The sequence below is a fragment of the Zootoca vivipara genome, chromosome Z (genome assembly GCF_963506605.1).
Source record: "Zootoca vivipara chromosome Z, rZooViv1.1, whole genome shotgun sequence".
NCBI classification, from domain to species: Eukaryota; Metazoa; Chordata; class Lepidosauria; order Squamata; family Lacertidae; genus Zootoca; species Zootoca vivipara.
In genome coordinates this window covers 19,704,742-19,726,650 of record NC_083294.1, presented here as the reverse complement: position 1 = coordinate 19,726,650, position 21,909 = coordinate 19,704,742, and the positions used below count along the sequence as shown (strand labels likewise).

The following is a 21,909-nucleotide window of genomic DNA, read 5'->3' as shown; positions in this document are numbered from 1 at the left end:
TTACAATTTCCCTTTTCCCTTCCAGCTCCCCCTTTCTGTAGTGAAAGGGGTAGGTATGCACATACACCCCTCTTTCACTCTCTAGAGAAAGATTGGGAAATGTTCAAGACTTTCATATGTGCTTAAACTTTAAACCTTAATAGACAAAGTGATAAAAACTTATATAATCACTCCATATAAAAACAACAATGACACTCTTGTTCCAACTCTGAAAACCAATAATCTTTCCTTGCCAGAAAGCAGAGCTGGGCTGAATTTCAACCCATCACCACATCAGACACATTGCCTTTCACATAGCTCTAAAATGGGAGTTAGAAGGGACCCTGAGGTCATTTAGTCTAACCCTCTAAGATACAGGATTCACAAGATTTGAATGAAAATACCAACTTTATACAGAACCCTTGAGCAGATGAGTTGTTTTTTTCTTAAGAGACTGATATGGGGAGCCCAACAATAACCCTTCTGTCCAACACAATTGAAGTTAAAACTAGACTCAGATAGACAATTCCTGGCTATGGAAGCTCTACCTTTGACAAACAAATCACCTTTATTGGAATAGCTGTTCAATTTTCCTTTAGTCAATATTCATCTAGTCACTTGGAGAAAGACTCCCCTTTGGAGCCTCTCTCAATAACAAACATTTGCACACCTCATTCTCATATTTATAATGTTTAAGATTGATCGGTTCAACATTGTTTCTATACTAGAAATTTAAACATGTTGGCAGTTTTAACTATGCACACTTAAGAAGGCAGTCTATGGATGTTGTGGCAAATTTAAACACACCCCATAACATTTCTAAACCTTGAGCACATCTCTTATCCACTTATAGCTGGAGTTTATGAAGTGAACATTTTCAAGTTTAAAATATTTTCAAGGCATTGAGCAAGCATTTATTTTCCTTCATCCTGCCCCCTCTTTTTACTTTTGGAAAGGAAAAAATGGCCTTCTACAGCCTCTTTAAAACAAACCTTTACACACTATCTATAGCAGACACAAGGAACAGACGCACATACACGTAACAGACAACACAGACAACATGTAACATGCAAACATTCTGAAGGGGGTACTGGTCTTCCAGGGTCAATTTTAAAGTGGAGATTCTCTGTATGTTAAAGGAACCTCCTGGTAGCCATTTCCCCTCATCTGGGTGGTCCATGGTAAAGCGGACCCAGTGTTTTTTGCAAAGTTTTTGCAAGCGATTTCTGTCTAGCTTGTCCGCTCCAGGGATATCACTCCAACTTTGGAGGACAAATTGTAAAGGGGTTTCTCCCTCAAAGTCCCTACCAGAGCCAAGCTTCCACTGTGCTTTGCTCCGGTTGGGAGTTTGGGGTAGGAATTCCTTAGAAGATTGGGCGCCCATGTTTAACTCTCTGGCCTATTTATACTGCAGTGCGGGTAGAAGACCCTCCAATCCGGGACACTCTATACCTTAAACTCCTGAGTCTAAGACTCACTCAACAGACGATACCGTCTCCTGCCTACCTGTTGCGTGCACTTGCTAACTAGGTGGCTGGTGTGGCTAGATACCTAAGGACCCCCTCCTGGTCATTAATTGCCTAGGGTCCTGCAGCAACTTTCCTGCCTCTTACACACTAGGCTCAGATCCTACTGAACGCTTGCCTACGCAATGTCAGGTCGGAACTGAGGAATACAGAGTAGGAAAGGAACAGGCGCACTTGCATTCCCTGGTCACGGGTCCTACCCAACAAGGGTCGCCGTGGCAGGGGGGCGTCTTCACCTGAAGATTAAGAGCAGAGGAATACGGAATAAGGTTGGGTAGATTGCTCAGAACTCCTGCGCAGATTGGCAGGAGCGAGCTGGGTCCGTCCTTCTAGGGATTTCGTTTTAACGAAAGGACGGATCCCAAAAGGCTCCAATTCTTCTTTATCCCTTATGCCTTTACAGCTTAGCTGCAACTGGAGCCCAAGATAAGAAACAGAAAAGGAGAGAACAGTGAAGAGTGAAGTTTTAGATTTTTAGTTGCTGCAGTAATAGCCCACCTGAGTGTCCCTATTAACCTATTAATACTCACTATACTCACTTCCGCCATCACACTCTGTTTCTGATGATTCCTTCTTGATTCTTGATTCCTTCTTGATTGGTTGTTTTAAGGCCGGCCTGATAAAACTTTGCTTCCTCTGGTTAGCCCCGCCAGAACTCCAGTTATTTCCAGACCCTGGGATCGCTGCAGGAGTGCTGCTCCTCCTGGCAAAATGCCTGGTGCGCGCTGGAGCATCATTCCCTCCTCGCCCCCAGAATCCGGGTAACCGAAAAGTCCCTTCGTGGTCGCCATCTGATATAGGCAAAAATCTGCCTTTATTTCCTTATTGGGTTCTCCATCGGTTGGAGAATATAACAGAGGCCAACCAGAGAAGTTTGAGAAGCAAAGCCTTTATTTTCGCTGTTGCAACAGGGTCCTTCCTCTCACACAGGAGAACAAGGAAGGAACCCCAAACAAAGATGTCTTGCCCTTAAAAAGAAATTTGAAATTGGTTTCAGCCCACCCCCCAGAAGCATCATCCATATGTCACAGAAGGGGTGTAGCCCAAGACCCCTCTCCCTAGATTCATCATAGGTACATCATGAAAGGGGAGGTCTGGTGGCAGTAATCTGAGCATCCTGGACCCTGCCCCCAAAACCTAATCAACAAAATTGAGAGATATTTACATTTCCCTGTTTCCCAGCCAAGTTAATCACACCCTTTTGTCTGGCAGTCAGGTATCAGGATGCCAGGGATTATCACTTTAATTCCTGAGACAATGAGAAGGTTCCCCCCACCCCACTTCTTCCTTGCAGAGGAACACCTGGTCAGAGAGAGAGTCAAAATGGTGTCAGTCAGGCCTGTTTTCCTGTGCTGCTTCAGACATGTTTCTGTACATTCATGTACATGTTTTATGAACAATTATTATATATATATATATGACCTCAAAATTCTTATAACACTACTTTCTCAGAATTAAGCTAGCCATTTTTGCACCCTCCAGATGCTGCTGGACTACAACTCCTCTCACTGTTTGCCATGCTGGCCGCTGGGGCTGCTGGGAGTTGGAGTCAAACAGCATCTGGAGGGCACCATGCTGGGGGAGTCTGGTGTAAGAGCTTGCTTAGCTTATCACCAGTGGAGGAAGGCAGTGGTGAGCTTGAGCAAATCATATTTGGAAAACGGGTGTTTCCAACTGTTTGTTGATTGATTGTGGGATGGGACATCTCACCCATGCAAAAAAAATTTTTTTTTTGCTACATCCACATAACTTTATTGGCGCCAGAATACCTGCCTGTATTTTCCCTCAATTGAATCAGGATTTACCCTGCACATGGAAACTCTGGCAAGTATTTATTTATTTATTTTACTGCCAGCGATCTGCTTATGGTATCTGAATGACCTGTTTGCAGTATTAATGAAGCCCTCATATAAAACACCCCAAGTTTCTAAAGTTCTTCTTCATCTTTTAGGGTATAATTATTATTATTTTAAAAGAAACAACTGGTCATTTTCTGAAATGGACCAGCAGGATAGAAATGTGCTACCGGTATACATCAGAATAAATAAATAAATAGTCAAGTCCTGACTTTCTGATTGCTTCATAAAACAAGTTATAAATGCAGCAAACACTCTAATGAAAATAAAACATGAGGGGCCATAGGGTTGAGCGGGAGGGAGAAGCAGAATTAAAGAAATTGTGCAATATTTTGCCAGATTAGTTTTGCTACTGCTAAGTAAAATCACAACAAGGCTAATGCCGCTTTTATGAAATGCCAGACCCCAGGGGAAATGGGGAGACTTGGGAAACATCAGTCTCTCCCTATGCAAGGTTTCATTAGTGTGCAACAGAACAAATAATTGTGATTATTTTATCATTTGTTTTATTTGTTACAGTAATTTATATCTCATTCTACGAAAAAATTGTGCTCAAAGAATGTCACGATGTGGTAAAATAAAACAGAAAATTTACAAGAATGAACAGATCATACACTATTAAAAAGCAACAATTTAAAACATAGTATATTCTTTAAAATTGTGCTGGAAGAAAGCAGTTTCACTGCCCGCTGTGTAGATTTGGGAATTGACTGCTCCACTGGAGTCTTTTCTCTCATAAGGAGGATATTTCTGGCCTCTGATTCCTGACCCCAACAACAATTCCCATTTATAAATGTGGATCTGTCCTGCTAACAAGGAGTGTGATGTCCTTGGTGAATGTGTGTAGGGATGAATGAACCTGCCAATTTCAGTTTCTCTTCATCTCTCATTTATCCAGCCTTCAAGTTCAGGTCTCTCTGCATTTGCACATCAGTTTCCGAGTTGCTGCTTTTAAAAGTCCTCATAAAACTTTGTCTATATTTTAATGTACTGTATACTTTTCCTAATACAGTATACACAACTTGTATGCATTTCTGCCCTAGTAATGCATATTTTATTAACAACTCCCCCTATTGTAATGCGCTTTTAAATGTTGTTTTCACTAACATATGCATTTGTTCACATTTTCCATTAAAATGTGAGTTTTTGTGTACCTTATTTGATTGGAGAACTTGCACCACAAAATTCAGAGGAGTGTAATTCTTTTTATTTAACTGCATTTTGTTTTAAAAAGAATATATATTATATTGCTTTTTCACATGTAATTTAAAAAACAACAACAGCAAGCAACAATAGAAGCAAGTCTCTCATTTCTTGGGGGGAAAGTGTGTCAGCAGTTGGAACCAGCAATTAGAACAAGTCTATGGTGCATTTTAAAATCTCTAATCAAATAAGACTCTCCAGATTTTTCCATTGGAAAGTTGTGTCAAGAATTTTGTAGGATGGGTGTGTTTTGGTTCACATATTGTTTTGGGGAGAGTGAATCAGGAAGGTTTACCTTTAAGGCAAATTCAATCAAATTTCCCTCTCTCCCCTTAAGGGTGGTTCAACAGTGGTCATATTTCAGGAGAAGTGAAGATAAATGGTGGGGAGGTCTATGGTGGGAATGCAGAAGAAGACATGGGCACCACATGCCGTCTTCCTCTTGCGAGCATTCTTAACATAACCTGTCTCTGGCTTTGCATCTAGGTCATCCTCCAACTTGAAACTGAAGAAGCAGGTGCACCTGAGTGAGGTGTGGACAGGCAGCTGCCTCAGTGAAGTGTCGGAGAAAAGATTCACCCCTGAGACCTCCTTTGTGATTGGCTGGCCCACCACCAACTTTGTTGTCACTTATAGGTAACACCTTCTCTCATAATTTGCCATCTATTTCCCCCCCACACTCAAAAAAATTTCCCTCAATTTTTCCTTAGACAACATCCAATGACAACACAGGGATGTAGAAGCTGACCACCATCACCCCTCCACCCCTTACCCACTAACAATATTTCCAAATCTTACTTACTTTGTTTGGCTAATTTATTTACAAAATATATCTCCCACAAAGATCTGTGCTCAAAGTAGCTTATGATAAGGTCAAAAGCACCACACCAAAACCAACAACAGCAGCAGCAGCAGCAATAAAGAGTTAACAGCATCGGTTTGAACCAGTATTATTAACATGGAAATTCATTAAGGATTGAATGGTAGTTTAACTTCCTTTGAAATGTTTGAGATTTCCTGCCTGAGGAGAAATCTCAAAATTCAACCCTTCATTCATTCATTCATTTACATCCTTTGAAACATACCATGAACATGACTTAAAATACAAATTAAATTCAGTTCTGGACACATCAAAAACCACACAAGGATTACTGTCTTCAAAGCACATTCTTACTATGATTCTTACTGTTACAGCATAAATAAGCAACGGTGAGTACCTCAGAGTAGCATACTGAGATAGCTGCATTGCATCCTTAGTTTTCTTACTCTCACACGTTACAAAATCAGACCAATCTGACCCAATCAATCAAACCAACGTTTCATTCTTTTTAGTCTAGAAAACTCTATGTGTCTATGATTTCTCATTTGTCAAATATTTGGGGGTCATGCTTGCTCTTTCTGTCTCTTTTCCCTTTCGCGTGTCAAGGTCACAGGACATCCCCCCCCCAATAATTCACACATCACACAGCAATTTAAGTTTAAGGTTTTTGGCATTATTTTGGCCACAACTTTATTTAAAATACAACCAGCTGTGAGTGGTTGCTTAGGCATTGGTTCATCCATCTGTCCCCCGCCTTGGGACAGATCTGACATCCCTAGCCGTCTAGGGAAGTCAGTAGGTAAACACCCCCTGAGAGAGGATGGAGCCGTGTCTCAGGCCCTTCACCTCTCCCCGAATGTTCCCCGAGGCTCTTGCTCTTGCATGGCCCTAGCCCCTTGCGGGAGTACAGACGAGAGCCCATCAAGCCCCAGGATTCCTTTAATGGAATACCCCTATAAGCAGCAGCAATTTTGAGGGGTAGCCCCAGCCTTTCCATACCCCTCCACCAACCAATTTTTTAACCAATGCCTAACCGCCAACCTTACAAGTTGTGACGATTTGCTCCGCAGTAGGCATAAACCAAATGGCAACAGCCAATCAGCCAAATGGACAAAATTCCTACCAGGCCCCTGCCCCAAAGCAGGCGACCCCATGACAGGCATAGCAATGTCAAAGCAAAAGGCCCTTAAAGAGGGTGGGCGAGCGGGAGATCCGTTGCACTGGCAAAAGTGAAACCAAAAGCCGCCCATGAAGAATTTATACCCGCTATCACTATCAATCATTAACTTGCAACATGACTTTCCCCCCAGCAACAATCACTCTGTGGCCATTTAAACTAATCTGCCCAGCAACCCCAGGGGATGTCCTGTTAATCCTACCACAACACGTGCTCTCCATGAATAGAGAACCCGCTTTGCGATCCGATTCCTGTAGCCATTTGACCTTTGAAATGATTTGTCCATTTCGTGGCTAATTTCATAACAAAAATCCACAAAGTATACGTGCTCTGTAATTTTTCTTCCCCAGCCTGTATCCCTCCAGATGTGGTTGGACAGCTCCTATTGGGTGTTGATGGGGGAAAAGCTGCACCCAGCTGAGAGTATCTGTTATCTGAAAACAGAAAACATTCCCTCCTTCACATACTAATTCATCACATAGCTATACTGTGGGATTTGTTACCACAGGAAGGAGTGATCACCACCAACTTGGATGGCTTTAAAAGGGGTTTAGACACCTTCATAGAGGATATGACAAACAAAGGCACTAGTCACAATGGCTGTGCTGTTCCTCCAGGGTCAGAGGCAGTAGGGCTCTGAATACCAGTTGCTGGAAACCACAGGAGTGGAGAGTTGCTCTTGCGCTCAGGTCCTACTTGCTGGTTTCTCACAGGCATCTGGCTGGCTGCTAAGAGAACAGGATGCTGGACTATAAATGGACCATTGGCCTGATCCAGCTTCATAGCTCTAATGTTCTTAATGCAGAAAATAAATACCTTTAATTCAGTAAGTCACTATTCGATCACATCCACACCATATATTTAAAGCCCTCCCCCCAGAAATCATCGGAGCTGTAGTTTTGCCACTCACAGCTACACACAGCTAAGAACTACCATTCCCATGGTATTTGGTGAGGGTCATGTTTAAATACAGTGGGACCCAGGTGGCGCTGTGGATTAAACCACAGAGTCTAGGGCTTGCTGATCAGAAGGTCAGCGGTTCGAATCCCTGCAACGGGGTGAGCTCCCGTTGCTCGGTCCCAGCTCCTGCCCACCTAGCAGTTCGAAAGCACATCAAAGTGCAAGTAGATAAATAGGGACCGCTCCGGCGGGAAGGTAAACAGCATTTCCGTGTGTTGCTCTGGTTCGCTAGAAGCAGCTTTGTCATGCTGGCCACATGACCTGGAAGCTGTCTGCGGACAAACGCCGGCTCCCTCGACCTATAGAGCGAGATGAGCACCGCAACCCCAGAGTCGGACACGACTGGACCTGATGGTCAGGGGCCCCTTCACCTATGTTTAAATACATGCATTAAATATGGGGTATGGATCAGCCCTTTATTCCTGCTTCATCAAACAAGTTGGCTAACAACATTTGCCCTATAAACCCCCCCCCCCAATATCTTCCTGATTGAAGCTAAAAATGTAAAATTTATTTCCTCATCTCATCCAGGAAATAATTTCCTATTGGCCATTCAGGCTATAGGGGAGTCTTCAATTGACTTTGCTCTGCTGCGCATTGCAAGATACTTGACTAGAAGAATGACGACTCTGACCTTTGCTTTTTACAGCCAATATATGTTTGGGCAAACCTTGGTACAGGTTCTGCATCTCTCACGTCATTACAGATATTACCAGGGAAATAGTTTCTAAGAATTGCAAGGCAAGGAAAGCAGACAAAGCAAGATATTAATTAAAGGCCATTGCCCAATGTGAAAAAGATGTTTGCTTCAAACATCAGAATAAGGCATTTGCTCTCCGCCCCCTTATCAGAGCCTCGCTTCGCTTCACCAGGAAATTGAGCTCAGCAGCACAAGAAAATTATTTTACTAAAATAGAACAGGAAGGGGCTGTGCTTTTGTACTAGGCCTTTGTCGGAAGGGACAGTGATTTATAGTTCTGTATATCATCTATGGCAATGTGAACAAAGTAAGGGGGGAAACTTCCCCAGCCTGAGAGCCACATTATTCTCTGGATCATCTTCTGGGGGCCGCATGCCACTGGCAGGCAGGGCTAGAGGCAAAAGTGGATGGAGCAATGAATGTGACTTTTAACCTTCATATGGAAGGCTACATTCCAGCCAAGCAAGATGAAGGTTTCTATGGAGGAGGTTTCTATTCATGGGGAATAAGTCTATCAGTGACTGCTAGCCATGATGGCCAAGCTCTGCTTCCATGGTTGCTCCTCTGCTTGGGTTTTGCTCAAGGGTTTCCCACAATGAGCATCTGGTTGGTCACTGTGAGAGTAGGATGCAGGCCTAGATGGGCCCCCTTTGGCCTGATCCATCAGGTTCTTCTTATGCTCTCATGGAAACCACGGGAGGGGGAGAGTGCTATTGTTCTCAAATCCTGCTTGCCTGTCCCCCACAGGGAACTGGAGGGCCACTGTGAGAAGAGAATGCTAGACTAGATGGGTCATTGGCCTAATCTAACAGACTTTTCTTATGTTCCTATGCACACACATCTCATCCTCTGAGACATTATCACAGTTCACCCATGCAAAAGCACTTGAGGAGCAGGGCCTGGCAAGGGGTGGGGCCTCTGGAGGGGGAATAGCAACTGATGTTCCCCACCCCTGTTGCAGCCAGAGGACTTGTGATGCTTCCTTACCGTTGTGTTTGCTACTCATTTTCAGATCGCCTGAAGTGAAGGACAGGTGGATGTCCACACTGCTGTGGTAAGAGTTGCATTCTTTTTGTCTGCAGCAGGGATGCCACATGGCGTAAAGGTGGGAGTGGGATTGTGCCATGGTGGCCTGCCTGGGGCATCAAGTGGCCTTTGCCATGGCTGCTGCTTGCTCCCCACTACAGTAGGCTAGAAGCAGGGCTACCTCCATCAGTTCTGTTGTGGCAGGTCAGCCCCATCAGGCCTCATCTCCCCCCAACGTGGCACCTGAGGGCAACCGACATTCCCTCAGGCTGACTCAGTGGGAGAAATGGGAAGCAGAAGGCTCATTCCATCAGCTTTGCCAGAAGCCCAGATTCATCAGGCACCTCCTGCCCCTGAACCGTGACAGCTGTTTAGAAATCAATACTGAGTTTGGATTTTAATTGTCCTTTTCCCTCCCCATCCCTTTCCCCTTGCATGTCATGCTTTTTGGTTTTTAGATTGTAAGCCTGCAGGCAGGGGCTGTCTTTTTTTGAATGTACGTAAACTGCTGTGGGAACCTTTTTGGCTGAAGAATCGGATACAAAAGTTATAAATAGATAGATAAATAAGCCAACTGGAAGTGGGAGGAGGGAATGTGTTGGGTCTAAAGTGTGCCTCAGAGAGTACTATCTTATACTTTCTCAATGTTCTACTTTGATCCCATTTAGCCACTTTTCAGGTATTCATTCACAAGGATAGACAATGTCCTGCAGCCTGCAAGGTAGCCTTGGACTATAACTCTCATCATCCCCCAGGGAAGATGGGAGTTGTAGTTCCACAATATTAGGAGGACATCTTTTTGGCTACCGACACATAGGAAACACATGGGAAGGGTGGTATTGCCGCGACAGGCAGCATCCTAGACTAACACACACCCATTTAAACAGGAATCAGGAACCATTTTCAACCTGAAAGCTACACTCCTGCTGTGTGGGTAGTTGCATGCCAGGGCTGGGCGTGGCCAGAGATGAAAGTGGGCAGGGCAACGGATGTGAATTTTACCTTTGTGTGGTAGGTTACATTCCTGGCACACAGAAATCAGAGGTTTTGAACATACCCACATACCCACACACATGTAAAGCATTATCACGGCCCCAGGACCACATTCCAGCTGGGTAAATGTTCTTGATGCAGGACTGCTCTGAGGGGTACAACCTGAGAAGAGATGTTGTGGGCTGAGCAGGGTCCTCAGTGCTTGAGGTTCTCCACTCCCTCTGAAGGGAGCTGTTGGGTGTGTACAAGACTTAAATGGCATGGAGATCCTTGGGTGAAATCAAACCCTCTCAAAAAGTTAGTCTCCCCAAAATGGTCCGTAGCAGTGTTTTTAGTGCCTTTCTCTGCATGCCCCAGTAACTATGCACCTCGTGGTTTATTTTCTTAACGGTAAATTTATGAATTACAGGCACATCAATGAAGTGAAGCAGGCTGAGTATCCCAAAAGTATATCCATGCAGATTTTGTTGATGGACGGTGACCACAGCTCCTCTGTGAGTAACAGTGGAAAAAATAGCCTGGCCTATTAGGTTGGTCCTGTTCTTCAGTACGGCCGTATGTGGCAGTGCTTAGTATTGATTTTTCAATCTGCCGTAGTTTTAAGGCTCTATGGTACCTGAGCAGAACCTAAATGTGTTTTTAATTCTTTGTTTCAAGAGCACTACAATAAACGTCTCCAATGTAGAAACAGCAGAGCATGTCATCAAGAGAACCACTGAGCAGCTGGGACTTCCTGTAAGTGCAAAATTTATTTCCTTTTAGAGACCGCTCAGCAGTACTGCATTATTATTTTTTACTAGGTGTGAGGTGGGGGTGGGTGGGAAGATGACGTCACTTGAGCTTTCCTAAGTGTAACTGAGGCAAGGGATCCACTCATGCCCAAGAAGCAAACAGACTAGAGAAGGGATCTGGGCCACATGCTTTTGCATCCTACATTTAAAAATAAATAAATTAAGGAGGTATTAATGAACAGGATATTGTTTATCTAGACTTACTGTGTATGCATGATTTTAATAAATACATAATTATGACAACTGTAGGGCTGTAAAATACAGATTGGTTCTTTTATGACCAACATACTCACATGAATGCTTTGGTCCCCCCCCCCCCTACTAAGTAGAAGACATGAGTGTTGCAAGTTGTAGACAAAGTCAGTGATTTTTCAAATTTATGTGGCTTTGCAAGCATTCCTCTCTGAGAAAATTGGTAATGTCAGTCAAGATTCCCTAAAACTCCCCCCCCCCCCCCGCTTTCCAAATCATGCCTAAACTTTGCCGCTGCTAAGGAAGGCAGTCTGGGAGGCACAAGGGTGAATTCTCAGTTCACACAGAGCAAGTGGCTGTAACTCTTGGTCAGACCTTTCGTTCTGGAGCATGGTCCCAGAATCCCTCTATAATGTACAGGGGTTCCGAGAGAGAGAGAGAGAGCTTGAAAGCCACCGGCCTCATCCCTTGCCACCTAGGCAAAATATACTAGTTTATAATTTGACTGTGGTGTGCTAAAATGTGCCATGTATATCATGACTCAAGGCATGCTTTTCAAGTCTTTTGTGTGGATATCGTATCCATTTCCAACCTAGATGGCTTTAAAAGAGCATTAGAAAAATTTGTGGAGGAGGAGGAGGAGGAGGAGGAGGAGGAGGAGGAGGAGGAGGAGGAGGAGGAGGCGGCTACCGTGCTCTGCCTCCACTGTCAGAGGCCGTCATGTTTCCGAGTACCAGTTGCTCGAAACCACAGGAGGGGAGAGTCCTCTTGCTCTTGGGTTCCTTTTGCAGGCCTCCTGCTGATGCATCTGGTTGTTCACTGTGAGAAGAAGATGCTGGACTAGATGGGCCATTTGCCTGCTCCAGCAGGCTCTTCTTATGTCCTTATGTAAGCCGCTGCTGTCCAGATGCATGGATGTGCTGGTTGGGGCTGATTGGAATTGTAGTGCAAAACATCTGGAGGGCACCAGATTGGGGGAGGCTCCTGTAAAGTTTCAGCTTTGACTTCTTTCTGTCTGATTGCCTTCCCCTTTCCTCAGCTGTACTGTTCCACTTCCTCTGAATGTCAGACATGCTGGTCACTCTGTTGTATTCCATCAGGTTTGCAGCCCTGCATTTCCTGATCCTCCCTTCACCAGCTGCTGCCTGGGCTTCATTGCCTGGTATCCCCTTCTGTTGTTTTGCATCCCCCTTTCCCAGCTGCTCCAGTCCTTCATTCTGCCACCTCATTTCTACCCCTCTTTCTGTTTTTCAATCCACAGGGCCGACCAAGAGACTATCTCCTCTGGGTAATAGCAGGAAGGGACAATCATGCTTACCCACTTATTGGTAAGAGCTTTTGCTTTCTTGAGTGAACATGGATAATTCAGTATTAATTAATGTCAAAATGCATATTTGCAAGTCCTTCTGATGTGAGTGGCATCTTACCCTTTCATTTCTGTGGAATGAAATTGTTATTCCTTTTATCATCCAGGACATTGCACTCTGTGAGGCAGTGTAATGCAGCAGCAAAAAACACACAACAACCCTAATTCAATTCTAGGTTGCATCAGCAGAAGTGTAGTGTCCAGATCAAGGGAAGTAATAGTCCCGCTCTGTTTTGCCTTGGTCAGACCACACTTGGAATACCGTGTCTAATTCTGGGCACCACAATTTAAGAAGGATGTTTATAAGCTGGAATGTGTGCAGAGGAAGGCAACCAAGATGATCAAGGTTCTGGAATCTAAGCCTTATGAGGAACAGTTGAAGGAGCTGGGTATGTTCAGCCTAGAGAAGAGAAGATGGAGAGGTGATATGATCCCCCTTTTCAAATATCTGAAGAGCTGTCACATGGAAGTTGGAGCAAGCTTGTTTTCTGCAACTCCAGAGGGTTGGACCCAAACCAAAATACAGCAGGTGAAGCTCTTGTGGACAGGACTTGTATAAATGGGTGTTTGTGAGGGCATTTAGTGGAGGAGTTTGAGGGGGAAGCCTTGATTCCATCTCACAGCATATGTATGACTAGGAGACACAGACAGTGAGGGAGCTGCTGCAGACACCTGTGCTATGTTTGCCTTCCGGTCCAAAAACGTACAAAATCATACATGACAGATGACCATCCAACCTCTGATTAGTAATATTCAAGGAAGGAGAGGCCACCACTTTCAAAGGAGAGTCTGTTCCACTTCCAAAACAGCTCTTACTAGCAGAAAAGTCAGAATGACTTTTATTGTAACTGGTTGGAATGTCCACTGGTTTGAGACCTACCCTCCTGTAACCTCCATACACTACTGACTCTGTCCTGCCCCCAATAAGGAGTCACCTACCACCACCACCCCTTTCTCCTCTGGGAAGTGGCAGGAATTGTTCTGTATCATCATTACACCATGTGATCTCCCACTTGCAGTCTAAAGGACTACAGCCAAATCAGGGAGATTGCCACATCAGGGAGAACCAGGCCCTTTCTGAATGAAGGCTCTCCCACATTTCCACTTGTCCTGGGCTTTCTGTGCATTTTCTCCGCTGCTTTCTCTGGGAAAACCTGCTGTTTACCACTGAGTCGGAGCAAAAGTCCATCAGGGTTTTCTGCAGATGGACATGAGTTCAGATTCAGTGGTAAACATCAGGTTTTCTGGGGAAATGGCAGGATGAATGAAAAACCTCTTGGGGCAAGTAGAAGGGAATCCAGGGCAAACAGAAGTGTGGACAAGCCCTGAGTGAAAGAAGAATCAGATTCAAACCTTCTGCCTAAAGCAACCCAAACATCATATTGTTACAAAAGTTGGGTGCCACCCCCCCCCACACTTTCTACAAGGCTCCAGGGGGTTCCAGGCACTCAGCCAGGGTCTGTGGTCCTTTGGAGAATTGAGACATGGCAGAGACTGTCGTAGCTTTAAGAAAAATGGTTTGTTCACCTATTTACACCTTCAGTCTGCATGAAGGGAGTCCAGATCTTACAGCATGGTCATCTGAAGCAGAACTTGTCTCCCACAGCAGTGCAGCCCTGGAGTACAAGGGATCTCTCCCAGCCAGCCTTCAGCCAGCCTGCCCAAGATGGATCCCAGTCTTTTCTCCCCTTCTTCTTCCCAGCACACCTTGCTAAACAACCCTCTTTTCCTCACACCCAGTTACACTGACAGCCTTCCAAATCCCAGACTCTCTTCACACCTCAGAGCAAGGGGAAGCTCAGTTCTCTTGTATTGCCAATGGCCCTCAACAGCATTGTATTGTTTTTAATAGCCCTAGCTTGGCCAGGTTGTTTTGCATTGGCTAGCTCAGGAATTCCTCTGCAGCTTGCATTTCTCCCTTCATATCCAAAATAATCAAAATCCTACCATTTATTAATTTCTAGGCTTTAGCCCACCCAACCCAAATCTTTAACACCATGCTTCCCACACCAACTTAGACAAGAGCTATGGAATTCAAACTTGCAACGAAAACAATGCCTTCAGAGATGCTGTGGAAAAAAAATGTTGCTTCCCTTAATCAACTACTCCTGTTTAAATAAGCAAACATCCATCTTCCCATTATGAGCATGGAATCTTCAGCTTGTTTATTTCTCCTGTTAAAGAATTCCAGCTGATATTTCAGGATATTATTTCAAATACGATAGGCTGGTAGTTCACATGGAGTTTGTAAGGACATAAGAGCCTGCTGGATCAAACCAGTGGCCTATCTTGTCCAGTGGCCTATCTCACATTGGCTAACCGGAGGCCTGTAGGAAACCAGCAAGCAGGACCCAAGCACAACAGCTCCCTCCCCTCTTTCAGTTTCTAGCAAGTGCTACTCAAAAGCATTTGCTGCCTCCAACCACACAGAGAGAGCATAGCTATGATGGCTGGTAGTCATTAATATCCTCTTCTCCTCCTCCTATGAATTTGGCTGATCCTCTTTTAAAACCATCTAGGTTGTTTGCCACCACTGCCTCTTGTGGGGGTGAGTTCCATAGTTTAACTCTGCGCTGCGTGAAAATGTCCTCTTTATCTGTCCAGATACAGGTAGGTAGCTGTGTTGGTCTGATGTAGTCGAAACAACAACAACAACAAAAATTCCTTCCAGTAGCACTTTAGAGACCAACTAAGTTTGTCAAGTATGAGTTTTCGTGTGCATGCACACTTCTTCAGATACCATCTGAAGAATCTGTCCAGAGTCTTCCAACTTTCTGTCCAGAGTCTTCCAACTTTCTGCTTCAATGGACATCCATGAGTTCTAACGTAAGGTTACCAGATTTTTTTCAATGAATCCGGGGACACTTTTCAAATTCTAAATAGATTTTGTCAGGGAACTGATTTGTAAATCTGGGGACTGTCCCCAGCAAACGAGGACATCTGGTAACCTTATTCTAATGTTATGAGAGGGGGGCAGGGCTTTTCTCTATCCACCTTCTCCATGCATCATGTTATAAACTTCTATCATGTCGCTTCTTACTTGCCTTTTCTCTAAATTAAAAAGTCCCGAATGCTGCAACCTTTTTCATAGGATAGTTGCTCCATCCCTCCGGTCATTTTGGTTGCCCTGTTCTGAACCTTTTCCAACTCTGCAGTACCCTTTTTGAGGTGAGGCAACCAGAACTAAACACACTGTATTCCAAATGTGGTCACGCTATGAGTTTGTATAACGGCGCTATGATGCAGGCAGGTTTATTTTCAATTTGTTTCCTAATGATCCCTAGTATAGAATTTGTCACGGCTACTTCACACATGGCTGGCAGCTTCATCTTCATTGTGTTAAACATTGTATCTTAGTTCAATGGATTTCTGAAATAGATACAATGGAACATTCTATACATGGTGCCCTATCTATTCAGATGTTGCTGTTTCTCTTGGTAAAAGAATAAATAAATCCATTTAGCTCCTAAACCAGGCATCCCCAAACTTCAGCCCTCCAGATGTTTTGGACTACAATTCCCATCTTCCCCGACCACTTGTCCTGTTAGCTAGGGATCATGGGAGTTGGAGCCCAAAACATCTGGAGGGCCGCAATTTGGAGGGTGCCTGTCCTAAACAGCTTTGGGCTGCCTTTAAGGAACCTAAATAAATGTTTGGGTTTGAACTGAGGCTAAATGACTGGTAACAGGGAGTGATTTCAGAAATAGGCTGCAGGAAATTAAGATCAAAACAATATTTTCCTTTAAATTATATAATAATAATAATAGCCCTATGAAGGCAAAAAGTGTTAATAATAATAATAATAATAATAATAATAATAATAATAATAATAATAAATGCCCTATGAAGGCAAAAAGTGTTTTGGATTTTTATTTTTATTTTTACATTGGCACATACCGGTATCAGAAAATGATGCAAGTTTAGATTTACAAATAACATTACACAGAGTATTTACTTTGGCTGAGAGTATAGGGCATGTCTTTTCAACTTTTTCCCATAGTGTTTCATAACAATTTCTATTATTACATGTGACATAATGACAGTATCGTATTTAGGGTTGGGCTTTCTGGTCAAAATGGGACTAAAATGAGAGTGGAACTTTTGATGAAGGCTGTTTGGGAATGTTGACTAGAGCGGCCTTTTCCTTGAGACTGTTCAGTTAACCTCTTTCAGAGGAGCCAAAACCCTTTGACTGTTGCTTCTCTTGGGCTGCGGGAGATTTCAAGGCCTTTTAAAGCAGGTTTAGCAGATTTGGGGTCAGAGCCCCCTTCCACCCTCCTCCTCCTTCCCATTCAGATTCCCTTTCCTTTGGATGGCTAACCATCTCACATCTGTTATCAGCTTAAGGTTTGTTCATTTATATCCTACTATGTAGCCCAGAGGGGATCTCCCACCCCACAAAATTCCACCAATGAAAATTTGATCAAAGTCTAGTGTGAGGAATAGACCTGCCATACTGTATTACTTCCTTTACGGCAGGGGTGGCCAACTCCCAAGAGACTGCGATCTACTTGCAGAGTTAAAAACTGGCAGTGATCTACTCCTTTGGGGGGGGGGGGTTCAGGTGAAAGTTGTTGAGCTTTTCTGGGGAAGGAAAGCCCTGTTTTTTGGGTTCAGGGTGAAGTTGTTGAGCTTTTTAGGGAGGAAGAAGGCCCGTTTTTGGGGGGTTCAGGGCAAAAATGTTGAGATTTTTTGGCAACCCAAAGTTGTTGAGCTTCTTTGGGGGGAGCCATTGATTTGCCAGTGATCTACCACAGACATCCAGTGATCTACCAGTAGATAACAACCTACCTGTTGGACATGCCTGCTTTACGGGTAAAGGATGATCCCATGGCTGGTGTTTCTTCACAGTTTCTTCCTTTGGCTAGATGTGGTTGGTGGGCACAGGATTCTTCTCCAACTGACACCACCAGTGACCCACTGTGGATCTGAGTCTTGACTAGGGACTGGAGAATAAATTAGATTCAGGGCTTATGCACACTAATCTTTCCTCTACTCTTTCTAGGCTCTGTGTCTGAGTGCCATTCTTTTTGCCCTGGAGCATTCCCCGTGAAAATCTGCTCTTTAAATGTGAATTGGAGCAAATGGCAATCTGTAGAAAACCTGATTCCTCTTATTGAGCACTAAAGAGTGAGGGATGGGGGGAAGCTCCAGGGCAAAAAAACCCAGTGCTTGGACATGGAGCTTTTAAACACAGACCTGTACCTGGAAAGAGGAGGACAAAAGAAAAGAATGCATAATAAGCCCTTTGTTCTCATTTGAAGGGAAATCGTCAAATTCTCACCTTCCTAAACAATCTGGGAACCAAAGCACGGGACATTCCTTAGAAATCTGCATGTGTCCAAATTTCGAGGTGCGGTTTTCCAACCAAACTGTGTTTACAAAAATACATATACAGTGGTATCTTGATTGTTGAACTTAATCTGTTCCGGGAGTCCGTTTGGCTCCTGGAACTGTTCGAAAACCAAGGCGCAGCTTCCGATTGGGTGCAGGAGCTTCCTGCACTCAATCAGAAGCCACAGAAGCCACGTCAGACGTTTGGCTTCCAAAAAATGTTCACAAACTGGAACCACTGTATTAGGAGAGAGCATGCATAAAAATGGAATACAAGGTGAAAATATACAACATGCTAGAAGTTGCTTGCAAGAAATGTGTACCTAAAACTGCATACAAAAATGCCTGTATTAGGGGAAATCTGCATTAAGATGCTAAATAATTTTTGTAAGGATTCTTTTTTTAATTGCAAACTGCTGCAGATATTCAGAGAATTGAGTTTAAGATTATAAAAATGAGAAACTGAGAGATCTGAAATAGAAAGGTCTTCCCATCCCTAGTCTTGAAAGGCAAGTTCTTTCAATGCATTTAATTTCGTAAGTCCAGCTGGTTAAAGCTTGGTCAGGGCTAGCGCCTTGACTGTTTTCAGAAACTAACACCTCTTGTCATCGCAACAGGCCATGAGCAACCCTTCAGCATTATTCTCAACTGCCTCCAAGACTCCATGCACCAGCCACAAGATACTGACAACAGAATGCTGCTGACTGATTGCTATGGAACCTCCATCCTGGACCAGCTCCCCAGGGATAGGCAATGCCAGTTCATCTTGAAACTCAGACACCAGGCTCCAGAGCAGCTGCAGAGAGGTAAGGAAATTGTCCCGAATTGCTGGCAAGACCTTCAGCGATCTCAGCTTGTGACCTACTGTTCTAATTGTGGGGACAAATTTAGTACCACCATGAGTTTTCTTACTAATTAGGAATCCAGTAAATTCAGGTGCAACTGTTTGAACTCTGGGCAAATTTTTGTTTCTGAAATTTTACTTTGAGTGTAATATTTGGCACGCACACACCCCCATATTATTTTATTAAGGCAATAAAATTGTCAAATGTTATTAAACACCTTATTGGTTTATCAGATCACCAAATATTGTTAATGGCGATAGTTGAGGGGCAGAAAAAAAGTTACAGGGGGAAGGCAGAGGTTGGCAATTTGTCCTCCTCCCTAGTGGAGGTTGATAACAGCTTCGGGAACTAGAAGATTCAATCAGCAAAATGAGTTGCTGCTGTTTTTGGGGTGGGAGGACTGAACACCCCCCCCCACAAGCAAATATCTTTCTAGTCCCTCATTTCTATGCATTCCAGTAGTTCACAAAACAGTTCCCTCTCTCTACATAAGGATCTTAGAGACCTCTCTGACTCATTTCTAATAGCTGCCCATCATTCTGCATTATTACAAAGCAATACCTCTCAGACATTACGGGCATAAGGCCTAATGCTTTGATGGATATATTACGATCTACACTTGTTGAGGTTAGCAGTATACGGTATGCTGCGGGCAGAAGAGACAGTACGGAAGACAAGGAGAAAGGGCTTGCTCAGCCAGGTTGGACGGCAGGGGAAGTAGAGGACATTTGTAAGATCAGCAGTCCCACTCCTTAATTGCTTTGAATTGCCTGCCTGGTACCCAGTTTGTACCTCATGAACCTTGCCTTGGAAATGGAACACTCTGAAACCTGAGGTGCATTTGTGCTTTCAGAAAAGGTACAGAAGCACACCAAGAGGAAGAAATCTTTGATTGATTGGGCACTCCGCCGAAGCACCAGCACCCCAACTGGCAGCCCAGCATCACAGTCTCCAACCACCTCGAGGAAGCTTTTTGGCCTATCGCTGGAATCAGTGTGTCCTGATGGAAACCTCCCCAAGCCAATTATGGTAAGATGGGGACCCAGGGATGTTATTTGGGTGCCTCTGCAGAATAGCTTCTTTACTCTTTTGTTCACTGTGTCAGTGCATATTTAGATGTATGGGAAGTAGGCTGTGAAGGAGGCTTGGGTCCTGTCTGCACTATACATTTAAAGCAGTATGATACCACTTCAAACAGTCATGGCTTTCCCCCCAAAGCATCCTCGTACCTGTAGTTTGTTAAGGGTGCTTAGAGTTGTTGTTGTTGTTGTTGTTGTTGTTGTTTGCATTTATGTCCCACCTTTTTCTGCAAAGAGCTCAAGGTGGCATACATGGCTCTCCCCTTCCTCATTTAATCCCCACATCAACTGTGAGGATGGTTAGGCTGACAGAGGCAGCAAATGGCTCAAGGTCACACTGTGAGTGGGTTTCATAGCCATGTGGGGATTTGAACCAGATCCCGGTCTAATACTACACAACACTGGTTATTAAGAGACCCCTATTCCCTTCACATAGTGAAAATTCCCAGAGTGGCTTATTATGGTTGTTGTTGTTGTTGTTGTTAATAATAATAATAATAATAATTAATAATTTCATTTGTATACTGCTTTATATTTTTAAGAAAAACATCTCAAATCTCAAAGCACTTTACAACACATTAAAACATCAAATAAAATAACCCAGGATAAACATTACTAAAGAAAATCAAATACAAAGGGGGTAACACTAGAGGATGCTTAGGACCCATTTCCTATCTATGACTCTATAACTGTTTATAATACAGTGGTAACCTGGTTTTTGAATGTCTCTATTGACAAACATTTTGGTTTTCAAACGAGGTAAACCCAGAAGTAAATGCTTCAGTTTTCAAACACGCCTCGCAAGTCAAACATGCCACACGGCATCTGCTTTGTGCAAGATCCTGAGGCCTAGCTGTTGACTACTGAGTTTTCGGTTTTTGAACTTTTCAGAACTCGAATGGTCTTCTGGAACGGATTACATTCAAAAATCGAAGAACCACTATACAGTGGAACCTCGGTTTTTGAGCATCTCGGAAGCTGAACGCTTCGGGTTTTGCACATCAAAAACCCAGAAGTAAATGCTTCTGTTTTCGAACATGCCTTGGAACATGCCTTGGAAGTCAAACGGCTTCTGCTGCGTTTTTTTTTTTCAATTTTCTTCACTGAAATTGCAGACAGCCTTTTGTGCCTCGGTTTTTGAATGTTTCAGAAGTTGAATAGTCTTCCGGAACGGATTACATTCAAAAATCGAGGTTCCGCTGTACTGAATTTTAAATTGCATCTGTCCTGGGACCTGCTGGTGAAGGATGGGTAATTAACAGCAACGACAACAACAACAACAACAACAACAACAACAACAAACAACAACAACAGGAATATTCCCTCTGTCATGTATGAGAGCTTAACCTGATTGTCTAAAATGCAAATTATAATACTTGCCCTTTGTTGTTGTTGTTGTTTAGTCGTTTAGTCGTGTCCGACTCTTCGTGACCCCATGGACCATAGCACGTGACCATATAACTGACATTGTTCACTTCCACACAACCCCAGGATATCCTGCAACTCCTGTACCATGAGGGCCCCACTACAAAGGGCATCTTCAGGCGTTCAGCAAATGCCAAGACTTGCAAGGAACTGAAAGAAAAACTCAACTCTGGAGATGATGTCCAGGTGGATGGTGAATCTGTCTTTGTGGCCGCTGGAGTTATTACGGTAAGTTGGACCATATTGCTAGTACTTTAAAGACCTTAAGTTTTGCTGTGCTGACTAACAAGGAACTGCTGCAGTGGCTTAAGGTGCAGGGCCGGCTCTAGGGGTAGGCTGGGTGGCGCGTGGCGCCAGGGCGGGGGCGCCGGAGCGATCTCCACGCCAGGGCGCCCAACATGCTCGAGACAGCCCTGTTAAGGTGTATTTGGGGGGGTGGATAATAGAATCAAGAGTTGGAAAGGACCCCAATGGCCATCAAGTCCAACTCCATGCAATTCAGGAATTTCAACTAAAGGGAGGGCCTTTAATTCAGAATTGATGGCAAGGGGTGTCATATAACCCTCTCAGCCTATGGGCAACAGCAGTTTTGAGTCATCCCATACTAACATCCAGGTGTGTCAACTAATTTAGTGAG

The 21,909-nt window shown here is 43.9% G+C and overlaps 1 protein-coding gene across 4 annotated transcripts in view; it reads left to right on the top strand.

Annotated features, from left to right (window-relative positions):
• Positions 1 to 21,909, top strand: part of LOC118084441 (rho GTPase-activating protein 20) — a 97,568-nt gene that overhangs the window by 62,565 nt on the left and 13,094 nt on the right. For all 4 annotated transcript variants that reach the window (XM_060270634.1, XM_060270633.1, XM_060270632.1 and 1 more), the window contains 8 exons: positions 5,051 to 5,200; positions 9,234 to 9,275; positions 10,650 to 10,734; positions 10,898 to 10,975; positions 12,485 to 12,551; positions 18,541 to 18,729; positions 19,622 to 19,797; positions 21,339 to 21,500. In XM_060270634.1, the coding sequence (XP_060126617.1) occupies positions 5,051 to 5,200; positions 9,234 to 9,275; positions 10,650 to 10,734; positions 10,898 to 10,975; positions 12,485 to 12,551; positions 18,541 to 18,729; positions 19,622 to 19,797; positions 21,339 to 21,500 (949 nt within the window). The remainder of the gene's footprint in view (positions 1 to 5,050; positions 5,201 to 9,233; positions 9,276 to 10,649; positions 10,735 to 10,897; positions 10,976 to 12,484; positions 12,552 to 18,540; positions 18,730 to 19,621; positions 19,798 to 21,338; positions 21,501 to 21,909) is intronic.